The sequence below is a fragment of the Anomaloglossus baeobatrachus genome, chromosome 12 (genome assembly GCF_048569485.1).
Source record: "Anomaloglossus baeobatrachus isolate aAnoBae1 chromosome 12, aAnoBae1.hap1, whole genome shotgun sequence".
In the NCBI taxonomy this organism is placed as follows: domain Eukaryota; kingdom Metazoa; phylum Chordata; class Amphibia; order Anura; family Aromobatidae; genus Anomaloglossus; species Anomaloglossus baeobatrachus.
Genome location: NC_134364.1, coordinates 55029882 through 55044770, shown reverse-complemented (window position 1 = coordinate 55044770; position 14889 = coordinate 55029882). Strand labels below are relative to the sequence as shown.

At 47.0% G+C, this 14889-nt stretch overlaps 1 protein-coding gene across 1 annotated transcript in view; it reads right to left on the bottom strand.

Moving 5' to 3' along the window:
* RHOJ (ras homolog family member J) overlaps positions 1–9381 on the bottom strand; it is an 89512-nt gene extending 80131 nt beyond the window's left edge. The window contains exon 1 of the mRNA XM_075331118.1: positions 8821–9381. Coding sequence (XP_075187233.1) covers positions 8821–8998 — 178 coding nt within the window. The 5' untranslated portion in view covers positions 8999–9381. The remainder of the gene's footprint in view (positions 1–8820) is intronic.
* Positions 9382–14889: the final 5508 nt, after the last annotated feature.

The following is a 14889-nucleotide window of genomic DNA, read 5'->3' as shown; positions in this document are numbered from 1 at the left end:
ACACACAAACATTAGATTAAAGTCGGTTGAACCCACCGATAGTCTGAAATTTATAAGGGCCTCCTGACTCAACATCGGGAAAGAGAAGGAATCAACATGTCCGATTTTCTACTATAACTCTCCGCCAGAGGACCAGCTCTGTCATAGAGAACACATGAGAACTCGTCTAACGTGAGTGCTCCTGTGTTTTGGGGAGTCGGGAAAGATGGTTGTCAGCCAAACGCTCAAAAATGATGCAAAAAAAAAATTCTTCTCTAAAGCAAAATATCAAGATGGCTACTGTAGGTGGCAATGAAATCTCCAGTCCTTCCTTTCCTTGGACAACCCAATCAGCTAAAGGAGAGACGAAGTAGAGGAAAGATACGTTTTATGGAACCCCAATTCATTACAGAAACTAAGAAAATTCAGCATCCAAGATGGAGAACTTAGACAGAAATAGGTTTTCCAAAGTAGACTAAATTTAAAAAAAAAAAATACAAAACCAGGAACCTTTGATTATATAGTTATAATGCTTTTTGTTGGGGCATATGGTTCTGCCCTGTGGAGGGACTCTGCAGTCCCTATAGTACCCGATGTGGCTCCATACAGAAATAGGGAGGCATAGTGTAGTCAAATGGTCTTGAAGAGAAACTGTCAATTGCTATAAATGTGTTTTGGGAATATTTTTTTAGCTGGTTGAAATGCTGCTGTTCTCCTGAATCCGGCATTGTTTTTATTTTGTTCTTACGCCACTCCATTCCTGAGATATAGCCACTTCTTCCCTGTATGGAATTTTTGTTTCATTGACAAGTGGGAGTGGTTCTCAAGAAGATGCCCATATATAGAGTTGAGGACCATGCCCCCTTGGCCACACAGACTAGCACTACATACAAGTGGAAAAAAGAAAATATCTCCAGAATGCAGAGGCGCAGGAACACAAGAAAAACAACGCCGGATTCAGGAGCACATGTTCTCCAAGTAAAACAAAAAAACATTTAAAACAAGTGACAGGTGACAGAAGCTGTAATATGGCTGTGTTTCCTTATAAGAGGACTACAGGTCAATTAAAGAAAGAATATATGAAATACCGGCATGGTCTTGGTAGCACATTTCACTTCCCTCCTATACAACGGAAAAAGTTAATGATATATGAAGGGAAACTAGAAAGGAAGGAAGAAGGATGAATACGGCTCAATAAGACAGGTCACTGAGTTCACAATTAGGTCCTAGGGTCATAGATACAAAGAATATCATTGCTAATTCATGTGACCTAAAAAAATGGTTTCTTCAAGTGTACTCTCCAGTGTGCAAAATCCATTGGCTGGGAGATAACTTCCGAAGAGCTGGGGGTCTGATCACTGGAATCTCTATCGATTTCAAGAACTCTGAAGAGCCCCAATTGAGTGGGGAGGTGGTCACCCCATTCATTTTTAGTGAGAACGCCGGTGATTGCCAAGTGCTGCACTTGTCTGGTCTTCGGCACTCCCATATGAATGTGTGACGCCCCTGGACTATCGGGTAGTCACAGGAAATTGCACAATCTGCCCTCCCGTGTAGTATCCACCTCCTTCTTGGTTTTGGGTCCCTAACCATATGGTGTTGCTTACATCAGCTAATCAAATCCTAGATACATTCTGCACCACACCCACCAGACACACCAGTTGTCAGCTTGAGTGGAATAGAGCCGCCCACCTGGGGGGTTGGGGAGAAGAGGTGAGGAGTGTCAAGAGTCTAGTAGTGAAAGCGAGAGGAGGTCGGGAGCGGAGCTCCTGGGAAGCTATCTAGGTGGCAGACGGTGGTCTGGGCCTAGAGAAGTTGGACCCTCGGTCGCAGGGGATTGTGGCAAGGGGCACGGATCTGTCGGGGAGGACAGCCGGCGGCCTTGCACCATCACCGGGCTGGGACCAAGGCACGACGGGGTACATGGACCCTAGGTCGGGGAGTTGCTTCAGGCAACCCAATAATTTACCCGCGCAGAACGGAGCCTTCAAGATTCGTCCTCCACCCGCTCCAAAATCGGGGGACTAGTGCAACGAGAGAGATAGGACTTTCCAATCCAAAACGGTCCAGAAAATCCCAAGCGTGAGCCCTGAGAGCAAGCTCCCACACTTAGCAATAGTGGGGAGCGGGATCCGGGAAGTTTCACACTACCGGGACCACCAAAGAAGTAAACTTAGTGCCAGGAGGCAGGTAATGGATCACCAGGCAGCACCATTGGGGACGGGACCCGAACTAAGCTCCCCTCAGCGGCAGCAGTGTCCAGAGACTTGTTTAACCAGTTGTCGGTGTCTGCTTAATGGACTGAGTGAGTACCAAAGTGACCCCCTGCATCCCACGGCATTCCCCTCATTGAGTCCCGGGGTATTACCCCTACCCGTGGAGGGTTCTAACATCTGGCTGCCCCATTCCATCATTCCCGGGTACTCCCAACTGCAGTGGTGGTACTCCTAATTACCACATACCACGGGTGGCATCACGAACGCTATAAAATCCCTTGTAAATACCCCCTTCATTTGAGTGGCTGCACAACCTCCGGGTCCGGAGACCCTCGAGGCACTAAGAACCCGGATCCGAGCAGCTCGGCTGCTGGCACGGGGGTGGCACAACTGCAATGAAAATGGTCAACCTCTGCTCCATCCACATGGGGCTCTTCAGAGTCTCAATTCTCGGAATCGCTGGAATCCCAGCAGTTGTTGGTCCCCTAACAATTGAGAAGTTATCCCTTATCCCATTGATATGGTATAATTTTCAAAACTTGAGAAAACCCCTTTAGGCTCTAAATACCAATGTATATTACGTGTGACTACTAAGATGCCAAAAGCCTACACCATTCAGAGGGCATACTTGGCAATATAAATTTGGACTAAGCATTTCCTGGGCACTACACTGTCAATAGGATTGATTACATATGTACATCCATACAGTGTACTAGCTAGCTTCTTTAGACCCGCAACACACATCCGTTTTTTTTGTACGTGTGCGGTACGTATTTGCACGTACCGGAGACACGGAGACCCATGTTATTCAATGGTAGATGGCACACACACGTAAAATCACACGGAACGTGTGTCCGTGTGGTAAGTACGTGTGTGCGCTTTTCTACACGGACGACATGTCCGTTTTTGGCCGGCAGCACGCAGGCATGGACCCGCTTTAGTCTATGGGTCCGTGCCTGCACGGACCGCACACGGAGTATGTCCGTGTTCAGCACGTATCGTCCGTGTCCGTTTTTCATCACAAAATCTGAAACACTTGTTTCCAATCTATCAGGTCAATTGAAGGCAAACAACAACACCAGGATCTTATGATGAATGATTAACAACGTTAATTGGGTAAGAATGCGGACCTTTAAAAACGGACAGCACACGGACTGCACACGTACGTATTTTATGTCAATACGGACATTCCACATGCACACACGGCTCGCATACGCCATCACATGGATGCCATACGTACCGAAGAAACGCCCCTAAAAAACGGAACACGGACCCGAAAAACGGACCGTAAGACACGTACGTTTTTTTTGCGGAAGTGTGTTTTAGGCCTTAAGGGGTGGAACGGTTTGGAAAACAATGGCTGACTTCTTCCAGATAACACACCATACCCATCCACCAGGTGTGTTTGGTCCTGCAACCCAGCCACATTCATCAACAGAGCTGAGCTGCAATACCTGACACAACCTGTGGACAGAGGTGGTGCTGCTATGTTTTTCTGATCCAGCGCAACTGACTCGCCCACCCCAGGGCTCTGGGACACCCGGTGCCGGGCCGGACTAGTCCGGGGGTAGTCAGTGGTGGCGGGGCCCGACTCTGTGACCCTGGCGGGGTCAACTAATATGGCTTTTGTGGGGGTGATGTTTATAAATAAAGTTTGTGGAAATATTCGTTACGCCACCTGTGGATTGCGGCTATGGAGCCGCCGCTGCTGGATGAGACCTCCGGGGCTGATGGATTAGCAGCTGGGATGGTTCTGCTCCCCACAGATGGAGCGGTACCCCGGGGCAGCTGTTGGTGCTTATTAAAGTCTATGGTGCTTTGGAAATGGTGCGGTGCAGGGCGAAATAAAGGAGGCAACACCAGGGGGTGCGGTTTCAAGGTCTTTTACTCACTGTTCAGTCGCTGCAGACAACCGGTTTCCCACTGGTGTGCTGGGATCTCCTGTCTGGGACCTCCGCCGATCCCGGGTAGTTCTTAAAGTAAATGCCGGTGCACCCTTGGTTGTGTCTCCTTCCTAGACTGACTTCAAAGCCTTGACCTTTATAGATAAACTTGTCTCGGCTTCCACCATAGAATCTGGTCAAGAGGGCTTGCCTAGCTGGAATCTTGCCCTCTTCCCAGGGGATCTACAGCAGGTTGTGGCCCTGGGCACTTGCAACCACCCTGGGCCTTCGGTGTTTAATTTTGGAAATGTCTTTCTTCCCTTAGTCTCTAGGGACCGTCCCTGGATGCAGCCTGATCCCTCCACCCGATGTTCTAGTGGAACAGGCCACGAGCTTGAAAGCCTTTCAGTGGCCCTGGAATCCTTTCTTTACTGTCTGTGGTGTCACCTGGGCCTAGCTGGGCCCCAGGGTCTCCACCAGGAAGCTTCTCTTTCAGTCACCTTCTCTCTCCACTCTGCTGAGGTAGCTACCTCCCTCTCCTTCTACCTCTCACACACTGTTTCCACTAACTGACCTTGAACTTCCTGTATTTGCTCTTTCTTTCTGTTGGCTCCTCCCACTTTCCCTGTTGCCAGGCCCCACCCTATGGGAGAAGAAATGGGTCATACGGCCCCCCAGCATGCAGCATGGGGGTAGCTGCCACTATCTCCGGTCCCAATATATGCCTAACAATAGGTGTAGTGTGAATTTGCCTGTGAACCGGCGTTTACCCTTGTCCTTACCCCGGATGGGACATCACATCTCTGGCTGTGGTGCAATGTCTCTGTGGCGACGAAAGCTTGTTTCAAACCCTTTAAGACATTCAAAGTTTGTGTCCCCCCCCATATTGAATTCAGTTAGCCATGATCTTTAGTTCTCCCAACCATTGTGGTAATATGAAATACACCATTACATCATTTCTATATACTAGCCATTGTATGATCAGTAATTACAATGCTTCTATCATTTTATAATCCAGAGCTGCATTTATACTTCTGATGGTTGTCATCGGGAACAGACAACAAGTTTGTTGTCTGACACAGTCCTATGATTTTTTTCAGGTGCAATCAAGTGGGATACTTTTTCCTATCTTAAAATATTGGACAGTTTCTGGCTTAAGGTCCACACTTTCCAGGAAGAAAATAACTGGTGCAATGTCGTTGTAGGCTTTGGACTAGCAAGGAATGCTGGGAGATTTCAGCTCTAATCTCAACTGTGCATGCTGCTCTTGATCTATAACTCATCTTCAGAGTACAACGCCTAAAGGCCCATTTACACACAACGATATCGCTAATGATATGTCGTCGGGGTCACGGAATTCGTGACGCACTTCCGGCGTCGTTAGCAACGTCGTTGCGTGTAACAGCTCCGAGCAAGTGTTAACGATCACAAATACTCACCTAATCGTTGATCGTTGACACGTCATTCATTTCAAAATCTCATTGGTCATTGTGGACGCAGGTTGTTCGTTGTTCCTGAGGCAGCACACATCGCTACGTGTGACACCCCAGGAACGACAAACAACAGCTTACATGCGTCCTCCGGCAATGAGGTGGGCGTGTCGTTAATGCGGCTAGTCTCCGCCCCTCCGCTTCTATTGGTCGGCCGCTGTATGACGTCGATGTGACGGCACACGAACCTCCCCCTTAACAAAGGGGTTGTTCGCCGCCCACAGCGACGTCGCTAGGAAGGTAAGTATGTGTGACAGGTGTTAGCGATATTGTGCGCCACGAGCAGCGCTTTGCCAGTGAGGCACAAACGACGGGGGCGGGTACCCTCGCTAGCGATATCGTAGCATGTAAATGGACCTTAAGACTTTGTCCAATTTTTACCCCCTAAATTTTAGCAAATAAAGATGGCTGACCAAAGGTGATGAGAGGTAAAGTGGTAGAAATGATTGGCAGAAGTGACACTGATGGGACTGACCCTGATTAGACATTGGTGGTCAATAATTTGGCATGCGGTGGGGTAAGATGAAGATTATAAACTCCATTGCAAAATCTCCACCAAGACACTCAGTTATTACAGAGCTTTAATAGTTTTAGTCTTTGGAGCCCCTTTGGCCTATGGGTCCCAGATTTAAAGGGGTTGTCCACTATTAGTACAACCCCTTCTGATTCCACAAGTTACCCCCAGGTAAAATAAACGACCCTGTACTCTACTCCCATTCCAGCGCTGTCAGTAATCACGCTTTGGGGCTCAAGTGACATTGTGACATCGAGTCCCGCGTCCAATCACCAATGACTTCTCTCTTTCCACCTCCGGACCAAACGAGCAATCAACAGGAAGTGAGTGGCAGCCGCAGCTTCACTTCCGATTGATGAATTTGTTTGGTCCAAAGGCGGGGAGATGGAAGCCGGCAGTGATTGGATGTGGGGCTTGTGTGATGTCACAATATCATGTGAACCCCAGACCATGGTAATCGAGAGCACTGGCACGACACAAGAACGGGAGGTAAGTGCAGGGTCTTTTATTTTCACTGGGGGAAACGAGTGGAATCAAACTGTTGTCCTAGTAGTGGACAACCCTTTAACACCAACTCCCAAGGAAACAGAATGGTTAGCGCTGTGGTCCTTGCAATGCAAGGGGCCTGCGTCAAAAAGAGTTTGTTCTCCATATAATTTTGTGGGTTCCCTCCCATATTTCTAAGACACACTGATAAGGGAATTTATATTGTTAACCCCAATGGGGACAGTGATGATATCTGTAAAGGGCTGTGGAATTAATGGCGCAAGTAAAATAAATAACCCTATGTACTCATTATGGCACCCCCTGATGGTGACTATATTGATCCCGAAACAGATTTCAAGGGGTGTGGGAAGTTCATCCCCAAGACAAGGGATACAAATATAATCAGTAGGTGTTTTAGGGATTGTTAGAACAGGGGACCCAAGTCCGAATTCTAGAAAGCATCAAATGGAGTGGTGTGCAAATGGGTGACTATTACTCTATTCTAACTTCTCTGGAACGGGTGCTCAGAGCACCAGATTTAAAGATTGGTCCAAGGGTCCCATTGATAATGTGGATGGGTGACAAAGGTTTATCCGTGTCGATTCGTATTGAATTGATGATGCCCTACAAAATGTCTATATAGGACCTCACAGCTCACAGTGCATGTCAGACCAAATGAGAATCATGAAGTCAAAGGAACTGCCCAAGGAGCTCAGAGAAAGAATTGGGGTAAGGCACAGATCTGGGTAAGGCACAGATCTGGCCAAGGTTACAAAAAAATTTCTACAGTACTCAAGGTTCCTAAGAGCACAGTGGTCTCCATAATCCTTAAATGGAAGAAATTTATAAACACCAGAATTCTTCCTAGACTTGGCCGTCCAGCCAAACTGAGCAATTGTGGGAGAAGAGCCTTGGTGAGAGAGGTAAAGAAGAACCCCAAGATCACTGTGGCTGAGCTCCAGAGATGCAGTAGGTAGATGGGAGAAAGTTCCACAAGGTCAACTATCACTGCAGCTCTCCACCAGTTGGGCCTTTATGGCAGAGTGGCCGACGGATGCCTCTCCTCAGTGCAAGACATATGAAAGCCCACATAGAGTTTGCAAAAAAACACATGAAGGACTCCCAGAATGAGAGTAAGATTCTCTGGTCTAATGAGACGAAGATAGAACTTTTTGGTGATAATTCTAAGCGGTATGTGTGGAGAAAACCAGGCACTGCTCATCACCTGCCCAATACAATCCCAACAGTGAAACATGGTGGTGGCAGCATCATGCTATGGGGGCAGGGATAAGATGAATGCGGCCAAGTACAGACATATCCAGTAAGAAAACCTCTTCCAGAGTGCTCTGGACCTCAGAATTGGCTGAAAGTTCACCTTCCAACAAGACAATGACCCTAAGCACACAGCTAAAATAACAAAGGAGTGGCTTCAGAACAACTCTGTGACTATTCTTGACCGGCCCAGCCAGAGCCCTGACCTAAACCCAATCGAGCATCTCTGGAGAGACCTGAAAATGGCTGTCCACCAACATTCACCATCCAACCTGACGGAACTGGAGAGGCTCCGCAAGGAAGAATGGCAGAGGAAAGAAAGAAAAACTTGTTGCATCACATCATTCCCAAGAAGACTCATGGCTGTACTAGCTCAAAAGGCTGCACTCAATACTGAGCAAAGGATCTGAATACTTATGACCATTTGATATTTCAATTTTTCTGGTTTAATAAATTTGCAAAAATTTCAATATTTCTGAGTTTTTTTTCAGCCAAGATGGGATGCAGAGTGTACATTAATGAGAAAAAAATGAACTTTTTTGAATTTACCAAATAGCTGCAATGAAACAGAGTGAAAATTTAAAGGGATCGGAAAACTTTCTGTACCCACTGTGTGTATATATATATATATATATATATATATATATTGATGTTCGTCCATCTCATTAGAAGAAGACCTTGACATCTAAAGGGTTGTGGGCTGTACACAATGTGTCCACAAGTGGCTGATGAGGCCTATATGGGCACTAAATACACACTGTATATATAAAAAAACAAAAAAGATTAAAAAAAAAAAAAAGCATGAAGATACAACATGTAATGAAAATTAACCATAAATATAGCAAACCAGATCACGAAGCTTATGGATACCGGCCAATAAAGTAAGATGCCCGCGTGCACCTACATTGCCCTTTAAATTATCAGGAGTCATTTAGAAAGAGAAGGACATGGGTGAGAAGAATAAGAGAGCGCTCACTTACCTGCATAGTGGTCAAACACCGTTGGCACATACTGCTCAGGGAAGGCATCATTGGCATAACTCATCACCAGACAAGTTTTCCCAACCGCGCCGTCGCCAACCACCACACACTTCAGCATCCTCTTCATGCTGTTAGTGCCACCAGACCCACTGCCGTCATTTTCGGCTCTCCTATCCATGTCCGGCTGCTGCAAACTCCTTTCAGAGCAAAATAAAAACAATTCTGGGATCCAAATTCTTTTTTCTTACTGTCACCCAAGAGGTTGGAGATCATAATGCACCCAACATTCTGCTCCAGTGTCCTCCTAGGATCATACTTTGCGACTTTGGGTGCCTGTAGGCTCGGGATTTTGCATGCAAGTGTTTGAGCCTCTCATTGCTACAATTCACAGACTTCCCAGACTTTCCCTCATCCTGACACACACAGCTCAGTGTTTGTGCATCACAGGAGGGGGAATTAGACGTGTGGACGTCACTTGTCCCTCCAGTAGGCTGACCACAGAAATCAGAGCTTGCTGCTAATCCTCTCCCAGCCTCCACTATTTCCAGTATCTAATATGGATGGAAGGGAGGGCTGGAGGATGGAGAGGGTTTTTTTTTTTCAGAATCTTTCTTTTTGGGCTTACTCGATGTCAGGAAATCATGAGTTTCCTGCTGAATTCCATATTAGGATCAATGGGCTGGAGAACAGTGAGGAACAATGGGAGCTCTGTGTGTGTTTGAACTGTACAGGAACTCTGCCAGGGCTGAGAGTTACAATAACAGTAGAGGTCCCACTGCAGACTCTGGAGCGAAACTTCCTCCTTCTCCTCCTGGCTGGAGACACATGGATGATGTCACTGCAGTGCTGTAATCAAACTACTACACCAACAAGCGCAGCAGGGAAGCAGAACAAGATCTTATTAACCACTTCACTTCCAGCCATCAAAGCTGATAGAACTACCCCAAGTTTTGGAGGAACTTTACCCATCACAGTGGTCTTCATCTGAGTTTCAATGCCATCTGTCACGACATGCTATGTCACGACACATTGGAAGGCTGTTGGCCCGAAGAATGGTTCGACCGGTAGCAAACTCGCCAGGAGCTTTTAAACAATAAAAGATTGAGCACTCCTGTGTTCTCTAAGAGAAACAGGTATGACAATGGCTTATTTCAGGGAGACGATGCAATCGGAAGTCCAAAATTGGTGATACTGAATCAATATTTCTCACAACAGCAATCCCATAAACTGTAGAGTGTTGGCCAAACCCATCGATATTGACAAGTTGGGCTGACATTAGTTGGGGACTGTGTTCAGGCAGCAGTTGTAAATTTTAGGTTTGCTTCCAGCCATCAAGACCAATATAACCACCCCAAGTTTTGAGGAACACATTAGATGGCTGTTGGCCCAAAGAATGGCTCGGCCTGTAGCAAACTTGCCAGGCGTTCTCAAACAATAGAAGATTGAGCATTTCTAAGAGAAACATGTCTGACAATGGCTTATCTTAGGGAGGCGATACAACCGGAACTTCCGGAGGTCCAAAATCGGAGATGCTGAATCGATATTTCTCCCAACAATAAACAATCAGAGGCTTCCATACAATGTAGAGTGTCGGCCAAACCCATCAATATTGACGAGGTGAGCTGACAGTTGATAGCTGGGTTTAGGAAGCGGTTGTAACAATTGGTTTTGCTTCGAGCCATCAAGACCAAGTTTTGAGAAACTTTACCCATCACAGCAGTCTTCATCTTTTGACTTTCAAGGCCATCTGTCATGACATGCTGTGTCACAACACATTAGATGGCAGATAGCCTGAAGAATGGTTCGACCAGTCGCAATCTCACCAGGAGCTTTCAAACAATAGGGGGTTGAGCGCTCTGGTGTTCTCTATAAAAGAGCGATCTTGAGACATGTCTGACAATGACTTATCTCAGAGAGGCGATATGATTGAAAGTCCAAAAATCAGAGATACTGGATCAATATTTTTCCCAACAATAAACAATCAGAGGCTCCCATACACTGTAGAGTGATGGCCAAACCCATCAATATTGATGAGTTGAGCTGACATTAGTCGGGGGCTGGGTTCCGTAAGCGGTTGTAACAATTGGGCTTTGCTTCCAGCCATCAAGACCAATATAACTTCACCAAGTTTTGATAAACTTTACCCATTACAGTGGTCTTTATCTTTTGACTTTCAAGGCCATCGGTCATGACATGCTGTGTCATGACACATTAGATGGCTGTTGGCTCGAAGAATGGTTCGGCCGGTGGTAAACTCACCAGGCATTCTCATAAACAATAGAAGATTGATCGCTCCTGTGTTCTCTATGAAAGAGCAGTCTCCAAAAATGTCTGACAATGGCTTATTTCAGGGAGACATTATGATTGGAAGTCTAAAATCGGAGATACTGGATCATTATTTCTCCCATCAAAAAATGATCAGAGGCTTCCATACACTACAGAGTGTCGGCCAAACCTATCGATACTGACGAGCTGAGCTGACATTAGTCTGGGGTTGGGTTTAGGCAGTGGCTGTAACAATTGGGCTTTGCTTCCAGGCATTAAGGTCAATATAACTACCCCAAGTTTTGAGGAACTACCCATCACTGTGGTCTCCATCTTTTGACTCTTAACCTGTATGTGACAACGTATTAGGTGGCTGTCTGGCAGCAATTTCACCTGGCTCTCCCATACACAGGAGCACTCATTTGGCCGAGCACGCCTGTGTCCTCCATCTTTGGCATTGCTCCCCTCCGGGAGACAATACGATCATCAGTCCAAAATTGAACATGCAGGATCCTTATATTTAACCAGCACCTTCATACTCATGAATGTGACAGCTAAATCCATGGATATTGACCAGTTCGGCCAACATTAGTCAAATGTGTATGAAGGACTGGTTTCAGGTAGCAAAGAAAGAAAAAAAAAACAAAAACGGGCCAGTGTGACTATATGTGGCCATCCACATCGCATTTTGGAAATGTGCTCCACAGCAGAATGTTACTAACATATGTATTTCAACATGGGTTAAACAGGAATAAAACCTATCAAATTGAAGCTGCACCAACACCCTACTAGTTCCTGTACAGACTAGTGTCCCTAGATGCAAAAATCCCTAATGGTTTCTGCATAGACTAGAAAATCCCTATCTTTACGACCAGAAACCCACAACTTGGACCTGTTACCAAAAAGGCCGTCAAGTTGTTTCATGTACCTCCTGAAGAACTAGAGGTGGAGTTGCTATTCCCTACAATGCAAGATAGGACGAGCTTGCAGAGATAGACGGAGACCTAAAATGAGGACACATAAAAAACATGAACAAGGGGAAAAAAATGAAAATGACAGTAGCAAACAAGAAAAATCTCCCACCAACCTAAGAAAGGAAAGAAGTAAGCTGTTGAGAAGGCAAAAAAACCCTAGTGAAAACAAAACACTGGTTTCTGCCTAGCAGACAGAATCTCTAGCTACAGGGCTGAAACGCCATAATAGTAATTCACCTAGAAATATGGCGAGCAGAGGTCGACGGAGCAAACAGAGAATAAAAAGCCCCACCCAGGATGTGATAGGATAGAAACAAAATAGAAAAAACACCTGACAACCGCAAACCCAAGAAGGAAAATCAAACATAAAACATCTATCAGCAGTTTTGGACTGAAACTGACCAGGCTGTGGCTCAGCAAAGAAGGAAATTGCCCATACAGCAAAGGGTCACTAGATCAAGTCCTGAACTCGAGGCATGACGGGATTTTTTTTGAGTGCATGCTACTTACGTCCAGGGTGAACGTTTTTTCAATGACCCAGACAAAAATCCACGCTGAAATTTTCCTTTCCATGTGATCTGGGCTGCGCTAGCACCATTTATATGCAAGGTGTGCAAATTGTCAAATTTGACCTGAAAAATCAGTCTCTATTCCAACATGTGTGAATTGTGCCCTATGGTGACTCAGGTAAGGTGCAAGCTATAGATGGACTTATAACAGTCCAAGATGTAGCTAGGTTTTCCTTTTCTCAGGGCAAAAATTCAGACCTGTAAGTAAATACCCCAGGAGAGGGCAAAGTGGTTTGTCGGCGCTGTGTCACCCCTACCTATGCCCCTAATGACTGGCAGAAGCCCCGAAATTATTTTAGAGCAAGCCTTTAGATTTGCCCCAAATAAGTCTCATTTGTCTCATGATATATATTGCAGGTTACAGAAATAATAGATATAAAATATACATTTTTCATCTTGCCGGTTTAGTTATCCATCCTTTTTTATCATTCCGCCCTTGCAGTAATAAGATGTGTAAGATTTAGCAGTGTTCACAATGTAATGAATGTCCATTAGGATAAGGTGTAAAGTAATGTATAGTATGTATGTGCCTCCCTTGTGTCAGCAGCCGGGCTGCTTAGATCCGGATCCGCGGTGGCTCAAGGGGTGTCCGGACCCGGGGGTCGTGCGGCCACTCAAATGATGGGGGTATTTACAGGGGATTGTGTTTAGAGTTTGTGACGCCACCCGTGGTATGTGGTAATGTGGAGTACCACCGCTGCAGTTGGGAGTACCCGGGGCGATGGAGTGGGGCAGCCAGATGTTAGAACCCTCCACGGGTGGGGGGGGGGGGATGCCCCGGGACTCGGTGACGGTGGCTTGGGAGTGCCGTTGGGAGTGAAAGGGTCACTTGCGTACTCACTCAGTCCATAAAGCTGACACCGAAAACTTGTTAAACCAAAGTTCTGGATACCGCTGCCGCTGAGGGGAGCACGTTTGGGTCCCGTTCCCACTGGTGTTGCCTGATGATCTGTGACTTTCCTCTTGGCACTAAGTTCTCTTGCTAGTTGGCCCCTGTCGTGTAGAACTAGTCGGGTCCCGCTCCCCAGTGTGGCTAACTGAGGGAGCTTGCTCTCAAGGTTCACGCTTGGGATTTCCTGGACCGTTTTAGTGGAAAGTCCTATCCCCCTCGTTGCACTAGTACCCCGATTTTGGAGCGGGTGGAGAGCGGATCTTGAAGGCTCCGTTTTCGTCGGGTAAATTGTCAGGTTGCCTAAAGCTACTCCCTGACCTAGGGTCCACGTACCCAGTCGTGTCCTGGTCCCAGCCCGGTGATGGTACAAGGCCGCCGGCTGTCCTCCTCGACAGTTCCATGCCCCTTGTCATGACACGATCCCTTGTGGCCGTGGGTCCAGCTCCTACCGGGCCCAGACCACCGTCTGCTACCTAGTGACTTCCAAGGAGCCCGGCTCCTGACCTCCTCTCTCCTTCACTCCTACACTTCCTCTCTCCTACCGACCTACTGTCCTACTCCTGACCTCCCCTTTCCAACCCCCCAAGTGGGCGACCCTATTCCACTCAGGCCGTCCACTGGTATGTCTGGTGGGTGTGGTGCAGAGTGTTCCTAGGATTTTGATTGGCTGATGTTGGCAACACCATTAGTTGGGGACCCGTAACCAAGGAGGAGGTGGATATTGCACAGAAGAGCAGATTGCACAATACCCTGTGACGACCTGATAAGCCAGGGCGTCACACTTATGTCCATCACCTGACAGCAGGATCAGAAGTAGTTAATGTGGGGACTAACCCACCCTGCAAGGGGTCAGATGAGAGGGAAAGTTAAGGTTCAGTAGTCTTGAAGGAGTCAGGGAAGGCCTAGTGAGCGAATGTGACAGATGTATAGTGAGTCATTTGTGAAGGTCCCATATGTAAGATTCAAGGAGTACAGCCCCGGTGTTGGTCGGGCTGCTCGGATCTGGGATCATGGTGGCTTGAGGGGCCCGGACTCAGCTTGGCTGACACTTTGATCCGTGAAAGGGAGTATTTACAGGGGATTAGTTTGTGACGCTACCTGCAAGTTGCGGTAATGGGAGTACCGCCGCTGCTGGAAGGAGGGCAGATGGTGTTGCGCAGCAAGGTGTCAGTCCCTCTGCAGGTAGGGACGGCCCCGGTCTCAGGGTGTTGGTGCTTTGGGAGGACAGGGTGCAGGGGACCAGGGTACTCACTGTGGGTAGTAGTGGTACTGGATGAGGTTTAGAAAGGATACACGCACACTGCAGGTAAACCAAAGTCTCTGTGTACAGCTGCCGCTGCCGGGAGACTGTCCAAGTACCCAGTCCCAC